This window comes from Eschrichtius robustus, chromosome 19, assembly GCF_028021215.1.
Source record: "Eschrichtius robustus isolate mEscRob2 chromosome 19, mEscRob2.pri, whole genome shotgun sequence".
NCBI lineage: Eukaryota > Metazoa > Chordata > Mammalia > Artiodactyla > Eschrichtiidae > Eschrichtius > Eschrichtius robustus.
In genome coordinates, this window is record NC_090842.1 from 4,740,462 (window position 1) to 4,759,713 (window position 19,252).

The window sequence follows — 19,252 nt, forward strand, 5'->3', positions numbered from 1 at the left end:
GTGTGCCACAGCTACTGAGCCTGCATGCCACAACGACTGAAGCCCTTGCGCCTAGAGCCCATGCTCCACAATGAGAAGCCACAGCAATGAGAAGCCCACGCACCGCAACGAAGAGTAGCCCCCGCTCGCCACAACTAGCGAAAGCCTGCGCACAGAAACAAGGACCGACACAGCCAAAAATAAATAAATTAATTAATTAAAAATAAAATCAGTAAGAACATTCACCAAAATGCACTCTACACAAAATCTTGTAATAATTCGTAGCAGATTAGCAACCCTTAGTAATTACTAACACATTAATGTCTTTAAACATGTAAACCATTATTTCATTCACTTGGCCATTCCATGAACCTTCACTGAAGAAGTCACACTGTGAAACATCAGGCCTTTATCAGTTTGGCCAAGTAGAAAAGGCAAAGGATAGAAGTTCAAAGACCTGCTCTTCAGTCCCTGATAGTTCATTTAAGAGCCATGAGACTTCACATCACAACCTCTTTTTTTAAACTTTTTTTTTTAAATTTATTTATTGATTCATTTATTTTTGGCTGCATTGGGTCTTTGCTGCTGCGCACGGGCTTTCTCTAGTTGTGGCGAGCGGGGGCTACTCTTCCTTGCGGTGCGCAGGCTTCTCATTGTGGTGGCTTCCCTTGTTGTGGAGCACGGGCTCTAGGTGCACGGGCTTCAGTAGTTGTGGCACGTGAGCTCAGTGGCTGTGGCTCGCGGGCTCTAGAGCACAGGCTCAGTAGTTGCGGTGCAGGGGCTTAGTTGCTCAGCGGCACGTGGGATCTTCCTGGACCAGGGCTTGAACCCGTGTCCCCTGTACTGGCAGGCGGATTCTTAACCAATGCGCCACCAGGGAAGTCCCACAACCTCTTGAGTCTCACTTTATTCATCTGTACAATGGTGATAATAACAATACATTACAGAGTTGCCGTAAGGATCAAACCAGTCACGGCACTTCGTGAACCATGCAGCTTATACACTGCACAACTTTCTCCACATGCTGATTGCTGCAATGCTTAATTTTATAATAAGTATGTTCTTCCTTATCCAATTATCAGGTCTACCCAGAGGCCTACTCTCCCGGGTCTCAAATAAATACACACATCTTGGCAGCCACTTAAGGGGAATTACTACTTAAATATCGAGAGAAGTTTTTTATAACATCAGGCAAGAATCTCTGAAAACTCCAGAATTAAACGTCATTTTCAAATTCTCTTCTATTTCCCTCCCCAAGTCCTATCACAAGAAAAAAACTGATGTTTTCAAAAACAAAAAATAGAAAGGGTATATATTTTAACGATGATAGTCTCTCAAAAGAGGCAACTGCTTCACTCCTCTGGAGTTATGAACTGTCTGAAATAGGAGAGACACAAACAAGAGGAACACTAGAAATCCTCTTGACAATTATCAGAATACCAAATAAATTCACAAGTTGACTGGCCCTGACTAAACTTAAATGAATATAATAAAATTTAAAATGTATTGCTTATGTCCAGAGCAAAGGATACCATCATGTTTATGCAAGAACAATTAAACCATGCAGACTAACTCATTAGACCAAAAGGCAAATCAAAATTTCCCACACAGAGCCATATATTAAATGTTCTTGGGCAGGGCTAGTTCTAGTTCACAAGGCCCATGGCTTGCTTGCAACATGTAATTTATACAGATATCCAGCTTTATTCAACATATTTTAAAACACAGAAATGGGTATTTTTGACTTGTACTCACAATAATGATAAACTTCTATTTTTGTGAACAGTGAGGAGAGTAAGTTGAGAAAATGGTCTGAAAAGCTGTCCCCACCACTTCCGTGCAACCAGTGCACCTCATGGGACTAAAGCCCCAGGAGCGGAGGCGGGGGGGGGGTCGTGCTATTCATGGGACCCCTCCCTTCCCACCCCAGCCAGCTCGTTCACAGTAACAGGTCTGTAACACGAACCCCTCTATTTTGCGCAGTCTTTTTTTTTTTTTAATTTTTTTTTATTTATTTTATTTTTGGCTGTGTTGGTTCTTTGTTTCTGTGCGAGGGCTTTCTCTAGTTGCGGCGAGCGGTGGCCACTCTTCGTCGCGGTGCGCGGGCCTCTCACTATCGCGGCCTCTCTTGTTGCGGAGCACAGGCTCCAGACGCGCAGGCTCAGTAGTTGTGGCTCACGGGCCTAGCTGCTCCACGGCATGTGGGATCTTCCCAGACCAGGGCTCGAACCCGTGTCCCTGCATTGGCAGGCAGATTCTCAACCACTGCGCCACCAGGGAAGCCCTGCGCAGTCTTAAATGTGCGTTTTTTCCTACATTCAGTTTCTTACAGCAGGAATACCTCTAATATTATTCAATTAACATTTAAGTTTTTTTTTTCACAGTAGCTCCAATGACAACATAAGTTTGCAGCTGTCACGGTGAATCTTTTGAAACTTTAAAGACTACTTGCCACAAAAGAGCTCAGGCATGCCAGCATTTCTTCATAAAATAAGTACAAATGGGGAAACAAAATTGTACCACCAGAAAAAGAGAGAGAGAGGGCAAGAAAGAGAAAGAGAAAGGCAGGCAGCTATATGTAAAACTCAGGTACCAAAGGCACATGAGTGGGGCACCAGCCTTTCTATTAGGAGGTACTTTCATTCCTAATGTACTACTTGTGAGACTTAAATCAGAGAGTGTAGGCTTACGAGATGGCCCTTGAGCTGATACCAGAAAAATAAACTGAGAACTGATCTGAAGAATGACAACCAGTAAAGCTGCAGACGAAGCCCAGGAGGGAGGGGCCCGAGGGAGGAGAGCAGGCGTCCTCCGCGGGCAGACCCTTGGTGCAGACCTGGGCTAACACACTCCAGGCACATGGTCATCTCTCAATTCTCAAGTGAGCCAGAAAGGGAAAGTCCAGGAAGACACGCTGTATTCTCTCACTCCCTGCCCCAAACCACACTTCCACTCTACACCTCACGGACCCTGTTCCCAGGAGAGGGCAACCTGAGCACCGTGCCTTTCAAAACAGGGAGCAGCATGGAGCTATTGGTTTCTTGGGTCTCCTGCTGAAAATGGGGTCATGTCTGAGGAGCTTTTAAACAGTCAGAAAGTAGCCCACTCATGAAAAGTCTACACTCTGAAGACTCCACATCTAGGTTTACGATAGGTTCTACAATTTCTGATCCTTGAAACAAATAGTACTATAAACCTACCCCACGGGCTATCTTTATTTTGCCTATTGTTCTTAGTACAGACTGCACTGACAGAAATGGTCCCAGAAAGACCTATTGGGAGATCACGTCAATAAACAGGAAAACTGCAGTCCAAGCACATGTAAGTCTTTGGAAATGAACATCTACACTGCTGAAGTAGCACTAAAGTGACAAATGACAGTAATCCAGTGGCCCAAGGCCAGTAAATTCCATTGCAAACAGATTTATCTGTCTTGTGCCACAGTGATTCTTGCATGTGTGGCAGTAAAGACAACTGTAACAGCGTAATTACAAATTCAAAAGCAAGTGCTTCCCACTGTTTTCATATTTAGTATACTATCAGTAAGAAGTGTCCTCAGCCACCACCCTTAATGTGCCACTTGAAAAACCAGATCCATTAACAGCAAGTACTTGCCTGTCTGAAATTTGTAAAAACACAAGAACAAACAGAAAATAACCTTGATGAACTATAATTCAAATAGAGATAATACAACTTTTCTCAATTACTTCAATATTATATTCTGAACACAGCACAAAGTAAATGTGCCACTAGGCCTGGCATTAAATAATCATTAAGCTTTGGAATTCCTTTCTCCTTTAAGTTTTCCTATGCGAACCACTATTCAAATCACTTCAGTTCCACACAAAAAAGCTCTCGAATATATGTCCTAACTGTTGCTCTAGAAAGGAATTTGGAATGAGGCGGTCCACTTACTATTTGCTCATTTCAGGACACTGGTCCCCACAAGACAGGCTCCAGAGGGTGAGGGTGAGGCCCTGGATAAGGCTCATCTCCACGGCTCCTGTGTAGAAACCACTGAGGCGACCATCAACGCACAAGCTTTAAATGGCTTATCTAGTCTTAGGACATGTTTCAAGATTTTGCTGTCACTATGCAAAGGAAAACTGGTATCTCCAAATATCCCGTATTTCAAATAATTTTATTTACTTCAGTTGCTCACTATGAAACTCCAATAAAAATGTATCTCTTTGGAGAACTACTAATACAGCTGTCACTTACAAAGATATTCAACGATACAGCAACACTCTACCATATGCTGTAAACCGGATCCAAGAAATTCCACAGTGTAAAATGTGGGCGCCACATTGCTGTATGTGAGGCAGTGGAGAGATGAGGGCGAGCCCACTGCACAGGACCAGACGGGAGCAGCCACACCGTGTCCAAATAGGGTGTATGAGGCATTATCGTAGAGATTTCACTATAAATGACTGCAGTGATCACAAAAACCTCTTCTGGTTTACGACAGAATTGGTCAGTTCAAATTAAATACCCCAAATCATTTTAATCAGTTCCCTCATGCCAACAAATGTCAGAGATGTACTTTCACTTCAACTGTCAAAGTTCGTTGTATTTGTTAAAATGCGTTGAAAACTACTGGCATTAGAAATGTTTCTAAGTTTTGCACTGTTTCATGTCAATCCAGGGAAAAGTGTTCCATCAATGGTATGGAAATAGGCTATAAACTATATAAATGTTTTAAATTGTAACCTTAAATATCCAATTTTAAAATAGGACCCTTGGGGCTTCCCTGGTGGCGCAGTGGTTGAGAATCTGCCTGCCAATGCAGGGGACACGGGTCAGGGGACACGGGTTCGAGCCCTGGTCTGGGAAGATCCCACATGCCGTGCAGCGATTAGGCCCGTGAGCCACAATTGCTGAGCCTGCGCGTCTGGAGCCTGTGCTCCGCAACAAGAAAGGCCGCGATAGTGAGAGGCCCGCGCACCGCGATGAAGAATGGCCCCCGCTTGCCGCAACTAGAGAAAGCCCTCGCACAGAAACGAAGACCCAACACAGCCATAAATAAATAAATAAATAAATAAATTTTTAAAAATTAGAAAAAATTACTTGATGGGGAAAACTGTGATTAAAGTAAAAACTTGTCTAAAATTATAAATTTGGAAACCATTTATATAAAAAAAAAGGACCCTTATAAAAACTTAATAAAAGAAAAAAAATAAAATAGGACCCTTACTGTTAATTTGTGATTGATATCCCCAATAATAAACAAGTAACACGCATAATAACAAATAACAGTGCTTAGCAGAGGGCGAGAGCCCAACCAATATTTGTTGAATTAATGAATGGCCATGACTATGGCAGGACCTTCAGGACAGCAGGTAACTGAATAAAACAAAATTATTAAAATGCTTAGCCTGACTCAAGCAGGATCCAATCATTAAATCCTATCACCTATGATTTCATTACTTGTTTTCATTACTATTCTTCTAAAAAGAAAATTATGAAAAAAAAGAAAGAAAAATATGAGAACTCATACTATTTCCTTTCCTACCTTCTGCATGCTACAACTTAAAAGCATTTTAATCATACTTTAATTTTTTTTTACAAATTTATTTATTTTATTTTTGGCTGCATTGGGTCTTTGTTGCTGCACACGGGTTTTCTCTAGTTGCAGCGCGCGGGCACGCTGGCTTCTCACTGCGGTGGCTTCTTTTGCTGCGGAGCATGGGCTCTAGGCACGCGGGCTTCAGTAGTTGTGGCACGTGGGCTCAGTAGTTGTGGCACGTGGGCTCAGTAGCTGTGGCGCTCGGGCTTAGTTGCTTCGCGGCATGTGGGATCTTCCCAGACCAGGGCTCGAACCCGTGTCCCCTGCATTGGCAGGCGGATTCTTAACCACTGCGCCACCAGGGAAGCCCTAATCAAACTTTAAAAGAATAAACCCAAAGTGCTGCTAACGTTTATGTTCAGCTAACTGTTGCCACTCCAATTTTCTAAAGATGTGTATAGGCAATATCGCTATATAACACATAAATACTAGGACATTTAGGAAAGTAAATGAAATTACAATCACTTTTACCTATTATCACTACTCATTAACATTTCAATTTGCATTGTGATTGGTGCTTCTGATAATGGAAGTGGGGACACAGTGGTTAAGAATCCGCCTGCCAATGCAGAGGACACGGGTTCGAGCCCTGGGTTCGAGCCCTGGGTTCGAGCCCTGGTCTGGGAAGATCCCACATGCCGCGGAGCAACTAAGCCCGTGCGCCACAACTACTGAGCCCATGTGCCACAACTACTGAAGCTGGCGCACCTAGAGCCCGTGCTCCGCAACAAGAGAAGCCACCGCCATAAGAAGCCTGCGCACCGCAACGAAGAGTAGCTCGCCACAACTAGAGAAAGCCCGTGCGCAGCAACAAAGACCCAACGCAGCCAAAAATAATAATAAAATTTAAAAATTTTTTTAAAAATAAGAGCAAAGCTTAATTTTAAAAAAAAAATTAAGTTGAGAAAAAGGCAAACACCAAATCTCTTAAGGAAAGAAATCTTTAAATTGCACACTTGTAAAACTTATTCAACCACTACTAAGCCCTTTTTTTTGTGCAGAGAACTATACTGAGTTACTTTAAAACGCAGATGTACAAGTGAACAAAAGTTTAAAGGGGAAAGTTATAGAGCAAACTAAAGTGCCAAAAATTTAACAAAATTGCTGCTTCCTGTAAGATCTCCTTTTTTTTTTTTTAAGTTATCGAGTCTCAAATTCCACGACACGCGTTAATTCCAATAGTTAACTAAAACCGACTCCATTTCCAAAAGGGCAAGAAAAACCAATTGCTTTGAAAGGGTTACGATTTACAGGCCACCAGTTTTCCAACAGCTACTTTGCTTCATTTTCCCTTATTTGATACAACAGCACACTGAGATGATATAAAAACGTTCAATAACTTCTAGGGCTTAGAAGTCAACACATCAGCGGTCCACAGCAAGCCTGACAAATAACACCACATGCCGATTTTTATCCAGACCAATTGTATTTGTGGGAGCGGGGAGAGGGAATAAGAGTTCAACTCTACACTCATATCTCCCTAAAAGCGTACGTTTTACTCTTTCTTTCCACTACGGGATTATCACAAACGACCCCTAAGATACCGCTCTGACAAGGTGCGTTAGTAGTGTCAGCCAGGCTGAGGCGGATTCGTGCAAAAGATGTCACTCAAAGGCAGGTACAAGTATGGTCCTGGCGAGTTATTTCGAGTTTTCTTTGCACCAGTAACCTTAGGCTGCTTCGTAGTGACTTGAGTCTAAAAGTCAGAACACCGGCAAGCCGCCCCCCCGCCCTGGGTCAATCAAACTGCGAAAGCAGCCTTTGGGGCCATGAGGAAAACGGGCACCCCCGAATCTTGGTGGCTCGTTCCGGGCAGAGAGCCGACCACAGGGCGTGGAAGGCTTTGCCGCCCCAGGGCCTCCCGAAGATTCCCGGCTGCCTCCCGGGGCAGCCAGGGCCCCATCTGCACCGCCGGCTCGCCCCGCGGTCCAGCCCCGAGGTTAACCCCTTCGCGCCCCCCACGCCCTCTCCAGGCCGGCCCGGGCGCCCCCTCTCCGCCGCCCCTCTGAAGCGGGGCCCGGTGGTTTCTGGCACGGGGCGGGCCGGGCTGCAGGCGGCCGAGGCGCGGAGGCGGCGGGAGGCTCGGGGCCTAGTCCCGGGCAGCGTGTCCCGGCGCCCTCCCCCACTCCCACACGCTCGCTCGGGGCCGCGGTGCGCCCGCCCGCCAGTCCGCCCCGGCGCCAGCCCGCCCGCGGCCCGGGGCCCCTTCCCGCCGGGGGCGCCGGCCGGCTGCTACCTGCGGGTTGCGGAGGGCCATGGCGGCCCGTTTCAACGAGCCTCGGCGCTCCTCCGACTCCTCACGCTGCTTCCCCCGCCGCCGCCATCTTCTCGCCCGCACATACACACTCGCATCGGCCGCCGCGCCTGCGCACCGGCCGCGTGCCGCGGGGCGCGGGGAGGCCGGGCGCGCCGCTGCGCATGCGCGGCCGACAGGTGGGCGTGCGCGGCGGGAGTCGGCCCGGGGCGGACCGCGAGCCCGCGGCTCTCAGCGGATGCGGGCCCGGCCGCCGCGGACCAGGAGCTCCCGGGTCCGGCTGCGGCGCCGGAGGGGAAAGGGCAGTGGACGGAGGTGATAACGCCAAAGCGCCCGGTCGGCTCGGGTTTCTCACCAGCCGGGAGGCCACCTGGGTGCTGGGCGGGACGCTGGATGTCCGGAGCCCGGGAGCCGCGGCCTGAAGTCCGCCCGCGCCCCCGAACCCCAGGGTCGTCCTGGGCCGGGGTCTCCGAAGTGCGCGCTGAAGATCTCAGAGTAGTCCCAGTTTATGGAGGTCACATCCGTCCATTCATTAATTTATTCACTTTTCATTCATTCCACAAACACTATCTGAGCGTCTACTCTGTGCCACGCCTTTAGCTAGGCATTGGAGAATATCTTGAAAAAATAAAAATGAAAACGCACCGGTAAAGCGTTTAGGATTGGGGCCTGGCAAATAGTAAGCACTCAGCGTTGCCTATCACACACATACATGCACGCATACAGACAGGCCAGCTTTCGGGTCATTGGTTCAAGAAACAGTGAACCCCCTACCTGACCATGCAGTTTATCACCTACTTTGGCCCTTCTAGCTGAGTGATTCGGGCAAGTTAATTCCGTTTCCTAAGTCTTTGGTTTCCTCGCCTGTTAATGAGGCTAATAAAATTTCTTAACTCCCAAGATTTCTGTGAGGATCAAATTAGGTGAGTGTGTACGCACCAGCCCTCAATAAACATAAGCTTCTGTGATTATTATTCATAACCATGATCACTGTTTTCAAGTGCTCAGCGAACAGACAGAGAGGCTACTATTACCAGACCCCGTGCTGAGCAGAGGGGATCAACAGTAAGATCCATTGCCACATTCCATAAGGCAGAGGGCCTGGTCTTTTCAAAAAGGGGAAGCCCTGAAAAATATAAGAAGGGGAAGGGATTGTCTAAAATAAAAGAGCTAAACTGATACAAACTACTATATATAAAATAGATAAAAAACAAGGTCCTGCTGTATAGCACAGGGAACTATACTCAATAGCCTGCGATAAACCACAACGGGAAAGAATATGAAAAAGAACATATATACATATAACTGAATCACTTCTCTGTACAGGAGAAATTAACACATTTTAAATCAACTATACTTCAACACAAAATTCTAAAAATAAAAGAGCTAAAAAAAAAACTTAACCGAATACAATGTGTGAATCTTGATTGGATACTGGTGTTTTTTAACCTGGTAAATTTTTTTTGACAGTTGGAGAAAGTTGAATATGGCTTGGATGTAGATGATTTTAGTGAATTATTGGTAACTTTCATAGTATAATAATGATATTACGCTCATGTGAGAGAATGTTCTTTTGTTAGGATATGCGTCTGAAGAATTTAGGGGTGAATGTCATAATACCTGAGTTATTTTTTAATGGTGCAACAAAAAATAAAATTATATAAGCACACACAAGTACACATAGATGGAGAGAAAGTAAATAATGCAAAATGTTAACAATTTTCGGATCTAAGTGGTACCATCAACTTTTCTGTATGCTTGAAAAAAAAATTTAACAAAAAGCTAGGGAAGGGAATTCCCTGGCGGTCCAGTGGTTAGGACTCCGTGCTCTCACTGCGGTGGCCCGGGTTCGATCCCCAGTCAGGGCAATATGATCTCACAAGCCCCCGCGGCTCAGCCAAAAAAAAAAAGCTAGGGAAACAGAATACAATACTGTATCCATGCTGTGATTAAAACCACAGAAAAATTCTGCCTACATATAGAGAAAGACACGGAGGGATATGAAAACACATTGGTGACGTGATGGTTGATATCTGATTTTCATCATAACGGTTCTTGAACAAAAAATCAAAATTATGGGACTTCCCTGGTGGCACAGTGGTTAAGAATCTGCCTGCCAAAAAAGGGGACACAGGTTTGAGCCCTGGTCCAGGAAGATCCCACAGAGCAACTAAGCCCACATGCCACAACTACTGAGCCCGCGCCCCTAGAGCCCGTGCTCCGCAGCCAGAGAAGCACCACAGTGAGAAGCCCACGCACCAGAACAAAGAGTAGCCCCCGCGCGCAGCAACAAAGACCCAACTCAGCCAAAAAAAAAAAAAAAAAATCAAAATTATGATCAATGAGACCCAGTTCTAATTTTCAAATCACTTACAGAGATATTACCACAATTTTTTTTTTTTTAATATTGACACTATTAGGGTTTTTTGGGGGGTGGTTTTTTTTTTTTTTTTTTTGGTTGTTTGTTTTTTGGGGGTTTTTTGGCCGCGCTGGGTAGCTTGCAGGATGTTAGTTCCCCAACCAGGGATCAGACTCGTGGCGTGCCCCCTACAATGGAGTCCTCTCACCACTGGACTGCCACGGAATACCAACAGTATGTTTTTTGTTTGTTTGTTTTTAATGGTGGCACCACATAATTTCAATACAAGGAGATAAATGTGAAAAGGAAAATATGAACAAACACTGTGGGCCCTGCAGTCCTTAGCAAACCCTCATACTTGCACTACGAGCCAAGGGAGGAACCCAGAGTCAAGACAGGCCTGAAATAAAATCCTGAGTCCCCCACTCACTGGGTTGCATGTATTTCAGCAGGTTACTTAGACTTTCTATGACTCTTTTGTAAAAGGAGGTGTGGTAGGCAGAATAATCTCATCCCCAAAATGTTCACTTCCTAATCTCCAGAACCTGTGCAGATGTGACTTTACATGGTAAAGGGACTTTGCAGATGGGATTAAATTGAGGACTTTGAGATGAAGAGATAGTTCTGGATTATGTGGGTGGGACCCATATAAACACAAAGATCCTTAAAAAAAGAAAGAGGGAGGAAGCCAGAAGGTCAGACAATCAGAGAAGTAACAAGGGGCGGAGGGGGGGAGGGGGGGGGGGAGGGGGCGGGCGGGGGCCATGGGGGTGGGGAGGGCGGGGAGGGCGGGGGGTGGGGAGGTGCGGAGGGGATTTCAAGATGCTAAGCAGCTGGCTTTGAAAATGAAGGCAAGGTCATGAGCCAGGGAATGCAGGAGGTTCTAGAAGTTAGAAAAGAAACAGACTCTCTCCTGAAGCCTCCAGGAGGAACAAAGCCTTGCCTACACCTTGATTTTAGCCCAGTGAGTCTTCTGACCTACAGAACTATAAAATAATAATTTGTAAACCAGTCAATTTGTGGTCATTTGTTACAACAGGAAATTAACATAGGGGATAATACCACCTCCTTTGCAAGCCTGTTGCCAGGAGGAAACAAAGTAATGGATCTAGCACATGGGGTATGGTGCTGAGCACTTTTTAACTACCAAGCAATAAGTGATAAGGGACTTTTTATTGTATCCCAGGGAGGCTGTATGTTTTCTCCAAGGAGGTAACATTTGAGCTAAGCCTTGATGGCTATGTCTTGAGAGGGCACCCATATTTCCCCATCTGAACCAATGGATACATGTTCTGACAAGCAGGAGTTAACTCCTGGGCCCAAGGGGTCAGAGTATTTCAGTTAGACCTGTCCTACCTGGAAAATTCTTTTCTGAAACTCTGATAGTATAGAAGAGTACCACTAGCTGTGTGACCTTGGGCAAGTACCTACCTCTCTGGACCTCAGTTTCCTCATCTGTAAAATAGGAGGAACAATACCTTTCAGGAATGTAGTAGAAATGAATATAATGACAAGAAAATGTACGTAAATTGCTTAGTAAGACTTCAGCATAGAACAAGGGCTCGATAAATGATGGAAATTATCATTAGGATTCCCAGACTTTTTGGAAAGGAAGGTGATGTTTGCACAGGCTCAGTGCATTTGACAGGATTTATTGCCAATGATAAAATTCAAGCTTTCTAACAAAAATTAGAATTTGAGGAAATGTATCCACCATTGTGAGCTGGGCAGCTTCCCAACACTGAAGGACTTTTCTGATGAGATTGATGGTGATAGTAACAAATGAGATTTTTTTTTTAAAATATTGACTAATGGAACATTTCAACATTTGGAAGATGTGTATAACTCACTGAATCAATATTTTCCAAATGACCCATGTAGGATGTTATAAAATCATGCATGAATAAAAGATCCATTCAAAGTACAAGATAGACCAATGGACTTTAATCTAACAGTGTACGAAAAATTCAGAGATGATTTCAAATTCCACTTTCCAATTTTCCTTTAAAAAATTTGTCTGCTTTTCACAGAGCAACAGAGAAAAATATCCATAATTGCCAAAAAAGGTCATTCCTTTTTCTTTCTTTTTTTCTTAAAAAAGGCCATTCCTCATGAGGACTATACTTTTCAGGAAAATACTCCTCTCTCCCTTTCCCAACTGCATGCCCTGTGTGAGGCTGGATTTTCTTCACACTTCAATCAAAGCACTATATCACAACCAACTGAAGTCACAAGCAGGTATGAGAATGCAGCTGACATGAAAAAGCTTTAAAAAAATACAAAATAATGCCACTCTTCTCACCAACATGTTTTGTTTTGAAAACAGTTATGTTTCATTAAAAATGTTATTTTTTACATTGACATGCAATGAGTTTATGAGAAATAAATTGCCATACGTACTTGTAAACGTCTTGGTTTTCATTCCGAAGTGATAAATAGCAGTAAGATAGAACACACAAAAACAAAAGCTTCTGGGGGTCAGCAATAATTTTGTAGGTGAAGGGAAATCTGAGGACCTCCCTGGTGGTCCAGTGGTTAAGAATCCGCCTGCCAATGCAGGGGACACGGGTTCAAGCCCTGGTCTGGGAAGATCCCACATGCCGCAGAGCAACTAAGCCTGTGAGCCACAACTACTGAGCTTACGAGCCACAACTACTGAAGGCCGCACTCCGCAACAAGAGAAGCCACCGCAATGAGAAGCCCGCGCACCGCAATGAAGAGTAGCCCCTGCTTGCTGCAACTAGAGAAAGCCCATGAGCAGCAACAAAGACCCAAGGCAGCCACAGAAAAAAAAAAAATTTATTTTATTGAAGTATAGTTGATTTTAAATGTTGTGTTAATTTCTGCTGTACAGCAAAGTGATCAGTTATACAAATATATATACATCGTGTTTTTCATTTTTTTTCATTATGGTTTGTCACAAGTTATTGAATATATTGATAGTTCCCTATGCTATACAGTAGGACGTTGTTTATCCATCCTATGTATAATAGTTTGCATCTGCTAACCCCAAATCCCAACCCATCCTTCCCCTAGCCCCCTCCCTCTTGGCAACCACAGTCTGTTCTCTATGTCTGTGGGTTTGTTTCTATTCTGTAGATAAGGTCATTTGTGTCATATTTCAGATTCCACATATCAGCGATATAATATGATATTTGTTTCTCTTTCTAACTTACTTCACTCAGTATGAGAATCTCTAGGTCCATCCATGTTGCTGCAAATGGCATTATTTCATTCAAAAAGACATTTCTGAGACAACCTAGTAGTGTGCATTAAGGCCTAGAGGAGACCAGAGAATTATTCACCAACGAATGTGCTGGGTGTGCTAGTGGCTTTGAGATTATGCTAGAAAACACTACTTCCTGTTTTAAGGGATATATGCTGAAATATGTACAGGTGAAATGACAAGATGTATGGGATTTGCTTCAAGAGATGTGAGAAAAAAACAGAAAGGAAAAAGGAATAGATGAAGCAAAAAAGGTGAAATCTTGAGAACCACTGAATCTGAGATATGAGAGTGTCCGGTCAGTTCCTCTGAGAAGCAAGAGGGGAAATGGGAGGGAGCTGGGGGCGGCGGGGAGAGACCTGGACTGGTGTCTGGCTGTCCCCTGGGCAGGAGTGGGGATGGGGAAGGGCTGGGTAAAAGTCCTTGAGCCAAATTTGCCCATCAGAGCAATCCCATTCCCTCGGGAGAGGAGCTGCCTAGTAGGTCATACTGCTCATACTGCCTGTATGAGTTTCCTAGGGCTGCTGTAACAAATAGATGCTCTGGGGAAGCAGCTATTTCAGGCCTCTCTCCAGCCTCTGGTGCTGCTGGGGACCCTCGGCTTAGAGCTTCAGCACTCCAATCTCTGCTTCCATTGTCACACGGTCTTCTTCCCTCTGTGTCACTTAATAAAACCAACTCTGAGGGTTTTTCATCCAGAGCCGAAAGGAAAGGAACCTCATGTTGTCCCCCTGAGCCCCTAATCACGGCTTGTTCTTCAGGGCATGTTATCTCAAATATGTTAAATCTTTAAACATCAGCATCAAATTCAGCCCAGCAGATGGAGGAGGGAACACAGGTTGCTGCCTCTCATCTCAGCTCCCTGAATGGTGTTGTTCACCCATTTATTTCTTCTTTTGCTCTTTTATTCTTGGTGGCAGAACTCGTATAGTTGATGTCTCTTCTTGAGTAAAATACCCGCACAGCACCGGTGCCGTTCCTCCCTTCTCTTTTGTACTTATTTCCTTGTCTCTGCCCTCCCCAGGGTGGGGCACTGTCCCCAGATATCAGAACAGGTGCCACTATCTCAAAGGACCTTGGCCAGGGGGAAGAGTGCTCAAGAAAAGGAATAAGACAAGGTAAGATGCGCAATTGGTCTGGGTTGCGTTAATTCCGGCCTCAAGTCACTTTGAGAACTCAAAGGAATCATTGATTTTCTGTAACTTGGTTCCTACATAAGCAGGAAAGGCCAGTGTGTCCTGCCTGCCTCTTGAGGTAGATACTGAGATCAACTGGGACGACGAAAGGCAGCTTGTACCATGTACATTAATCCATTAACTGCAACACATTCACATTACTAATTAGTTAAAGTGGCGACATCACTATTTAATACCCTTTCATGTTTCTTGATTCAGTCACCCCTACAAACCCTTCCCTTTCCCATTCATCAAAGAATTTCTTATTTTTCATTGATTTTCATCTAACATATTTTATTTTCCTTCCAGACAGACAGCTGGGGGTGGGAAGAAATAGTGTAGCATTCTTTCAAGCTCCTTTAGCCTACCAAAATAAGTATCTTTTCTACTCTCAAGTGAAGATTGATTACTGTAACAAAATCAAGAGATTTGGAAAAAAAAAATAATAATCCATGACTCCAGCACTCTGGCACAAGCCCTGTGATTGTTTGATTTTTTTTTTTCCCCCATGAGCTTGTTATTAGCATGGATGTGATTGGAATCTATAACATGGGCTTTGGTGTCCCAGAGGTCCAAGTTCAGTTCCCAGCTCTTGCCAGTCAGTAGGGGGTGACCCGTGGGCACGTCCACTGCAGGAAGCCTTGGTTTCCTCCTTTGACACCTTTTTCAAAGTGTGGTCATCAGGATTAAATGAGTTCGTATATAACAGCCATATAACGGCATCATAAATAAGGGTCAGCCCAGGCACCCCAAGAAACAGACACCACTGACCCTCCACGTGGTGTGGTGGAGCGTGAAGGGGTGGAAGGAGTGAACTAGAGGCGTACACTCAGTACCTCTAAAGCCCAGGGTTGGCCTAGCAGCTGAGTCGGGGGTGAGGGAGCCAGGGAGTCTTGGCAGAGATGGTGTCGGAGAAATGATAACAACATCTACCATTTACAGAGGGCTGTGTGCTAGGCACTCCAATTAAATCCTTTAAATGCAAAAGACGATCTTTTGGGGCTTCCCTGGTGGCGCAGTGGTTGAGAATCTGTCTGCCAATGCAGGGGACACGGGTTCGAGCCCTGGTCCGGGAAGATCCCACATTAAAAAAAAAAAAAAAAAAAAAAAAAAAAGTAGATTAAAAAAATAAAAGACGATCTTTTTTTTTTTTTGGCCACGCTGCACATCTTGCAGGATCTTAGTTCCCAGACCAGGGATCCAACCCGGGCCCCCTGCAGGGAAAGCTCGAGTCTTAACAATAATTCCCCATAAGCCGATCGTTTAATTCACGTATTTATTCATTCGGCAAAGCGTAGAGAGCTCCTACTCTATGCAAGTGTCCATATAGACGCTGGAGATAGGAAGGTGAGTAAAACAACGTACATGCAGCACGTATCCATACACGGACTGTACATACAGAGACACACACGTGTTCTCAGCTCACATTGTCCCAGGCAGGTTGGTCCCAGTATTTCCATCATGGAGGACGCTGTCATGTGTTTATTATCTTCCCTGGACTTTTTTTTTAATCATTAAGTAATAAAATAAGCAATGACTTGGTGGCTGGTTGAGCACATTTTAGCTGGGGGAACCACCCAAGGGTTTGTTTCTTTTTTTTTTTCTAATTTATTTATTTATTTATTTAGGCTGTGGTTGGGTCTTTGTTGCTGAGCACGGGCTTTCTCTAGTTGCGGTGAGTGGGGGCTACTCTCCGTTGTGGTGCGCGGGCTTCTCACTGCAGTGGCTTCTCTTGTTGCGGAGTATGGGCTCTAGGCACGCGAGCTTCAGTAGTTGTGGCACGTGGGCTCAGTAGTTGTGGCTCGTGGGCTCTAGAGCGCAGGCTCAGTAGTTGTGGTGCACGGGCTTAGCTGCTCCGCGGCATGTGGGATCTTCCCGGACCAGGGCTCGAACCCGTGTCCCCTGCATTGGGAGGTGGATTCTTAACCACTGCGCCACCAGAGAAGTCCCCACCCAAGGGTTTCTTGACAGCAGTGACTCCTCTTAAGGAGGCCACTTACTGCTGATGAAATCGAACAGGAGAGTAAGCGATGGTTTTGTCCCATCACATGCTGGTTTCTGCTTCAGCCCCAGCAATCACGATTCTGCTCTGGGGAGGTGGGGACCACGCTCGCCTTGCTTTCCACTGTAGTCCCAACACGAGGCAGAATCTCTAACACGTGGTGAGTACTCCATGAGTTCCTGATGACTTCATGAAGAGTTAGGGCCCCAAAGAACATTTGAATGGTAGCTAGCCTCTCCAGACAGGGGGGTGACAGCTTCAAGCCTTCAAAAATCACCTTCCTGTCTTTTCCTGAGTAGGGATTCTCCTTCTCCCATTCCAGGACAATCTAGATTTTGCAAACTTGGCAAGCTCACCCAGCTAGTTAGAGACAGAGGAAAATTAGCCCCTCTCTCCTTGCCTGGACGGTGGCAATTCTCTACTAATAGAATATCCTACAGTTTCACCCTGGTCTCTTTCCGTCTACCCTCCATGCAGCAGCCAGAGGGATCCTGTTAACACTCCAATTGGATCCTGTCCCTCTGCCCATCGCTCTGAGGAGAAGTCCATACGGTGACCTATGAGATCCTAGGAGAGCTGGTCCAGCCTCACTTCATCTCCTGTTCCTCTCCCCCATATTCCCTCTGCTCCAGCACACTGGCCTCCTTGCCAGTCCTCAAACAGGCCAGGATGCTTCTGCCCCAGGACATATGCACTAGCTGCTCCCCCTGCCTGGGATGCCCTCCCCACGTCCCCGTGGCCACTCCTCCCTTTTCTCCAGGGTCACCCTCTCGTGACAACTTCCCTGGCCGCCCCAGATAAAATGGGAACATCCTTCCCAACACTGCTTATCCTCTTGTTTCATTTTTCCCCTTAGAACTTATCACTCACAAGCCATATATTTAATTAATTCATTTCCTTTAATGTCTGTCTTGCTCCCTGAAATGGAACCTCCTCAAAAGCAGAGATATTTATTTGTTTTGTTCACTGTAATATCCTCAGAGCCTAGAGAAGCCCCTGTCACATAAGTGTTCCATAAATAACATGCTGAATCTGTGAAGCAGTTAGTTAACGAACCAGAATGGAGGTCTCCTGAGAACGAGTACAAGCCACTTTCTGTATCTGGGGTCTTCTCTAGCAACACATGGAGGATGGCCTCAAATTTCCAAGATCTCTTTTATCTCTGAAAACTATTACTTCCAAACATCAAGATTTTGACTCTTCGTCCATTGGTTCCAAAACATTCTTTCCCGCCACACCCCCTTTTGAAATGTGCTCTAAAGCATGCTAGCCTATAGCTCCACCAGGTTCAAAGTCACCGTGGGGATTTCTTCCTGAGTTGACACCTCAGAGCCACCTGTGTGGAAGATTAAAGATGGCAGCCAATCCTCGACACTCCACGTAGAGAGATGGAGTCTCCTTTTCTCCCCTTGGATCTGAGCTGGCCCCGGGACTTGCTTTGACCAACAGAAGGCCGTGGAAGTGATGCTGTGTAGATTCCTAGGCTGAGCCTTTCTCTTGAGCACTTGGAGCGTTTCCTTGGAAACCAGCCCCCATGGTGTGAGAAGCCCAAGTGACAGAGAGACCCTGTGGAGGAGAATCAAGAATCCTTGACCTCACCCTGGCTGGGCTCCCAGCTGACAGCCAGCACCCACTGCCAGCCACGTGTGGGAGACCCCCAGGACGTCCCAACCCGGTTGAGACCCTATAAACAACAAACATTCATTTCTCAAAGTTATGGAGCCTGAGAAATCCAAGATCAGGGCACTGGCAGAGTCAGTGTCTGGTGAGGGCCTGCTTCCTGGTTCATAGGTGGTATCTTTACTCTGTGTCCTCACACAGCAGAAGCAGGAGGGAGCTCTCTGGGCTCTTGTTATAAGGTCACTAATGTCACTCATGAGGGTTCCACCCTCATGACCTCATCACCTCCCAAAGGCCCCAGCTCCTTTTTTTTTTTTTTTTTTTTAATTTTTAAAATTTTTTGGCTGCAGCCATGTGGCATGCGGGATCTTAGTTCCCTGACCAGGGATCGAACCTGTGCCCCTGCAGTAGAAGGGCAGAGCCCTAACCAGTGGACAGCCAGGGAATTCCCCGGCCCCGGCTTCTAATACCATCATGTTGGGGGAGAGATTTCAACATACAAATTTGGGGGGTGGTGTGGGGGACACAAACATTTAGTCTGTGGCACCAAACAATCTCCAAAACACAGATACAGACATATTCCTAGGACTCCTGTCCCTTAATAAGATTGTCTAATGGCAAATGGAGATAGCCAACTCTGTATTTAGTTGAATTTTATTCACTTATGTTTTGAAGGACCAAAATGCAGATCCTAGGGACTTCCCTGGTAGTCCAGTGGTTAGGACTCCGCGCTTTCACTGCCGAGGGCATGGGTTCAATCCCTGGTTGGGGAACTAAGATCCCATAAGCTGCGTGGAACGGCCAAAAAAATAAAATAAAATGCAGAGCCTAGAAGATTAGCCTTTTCACCTGCAAGAGACTTTGTGGAGACACCGGGCAAATAATCTTGCGTTTCTCCTGAGTCCCCAGGACCTCATCACCCAGGGGATGGACATTAAGTCATGTATAGGGATAGTAGTCCCTGATGACACTCACTACTTAGGCTCTGGGCTGATATTTTGTGTCTATAGGCCTGTGTAACACTCACCACAACCTTATGAAAGAGGAGCTCTTATCATTAGCCCCATTTTA

The 19,252-nt window shown here is 45.5% G+C and overlaps 1 protein-coding gene across 1 annotated transcript in view; it reads right to left on the minus strand.

Moving 5' to 3' along the window:
- Nucleotides 1-7,896, minus strand: part of USP10 (ubiquitin specific peptidase 10) — a 72,792-nt gene extending 64,896 nt beyond the window's left edge. Inside the window, exon 1 of the mRNA XM_068527426.1 lies at nucleotides 7,782-7,896. Coding sequence (XP_068383527.1) covers nucleotides 7,782-7,802 — 21 coding nt within the window. The 5' untranslated portion in view covers nucleotides 7,803-7,896. The remainder of the gene's footprint in view (nucleotides 1-7,781) is intronic.
- Between the last annotated feature and the right edge of the window lie 11,356 nt (nucleotides 7,897-19,252).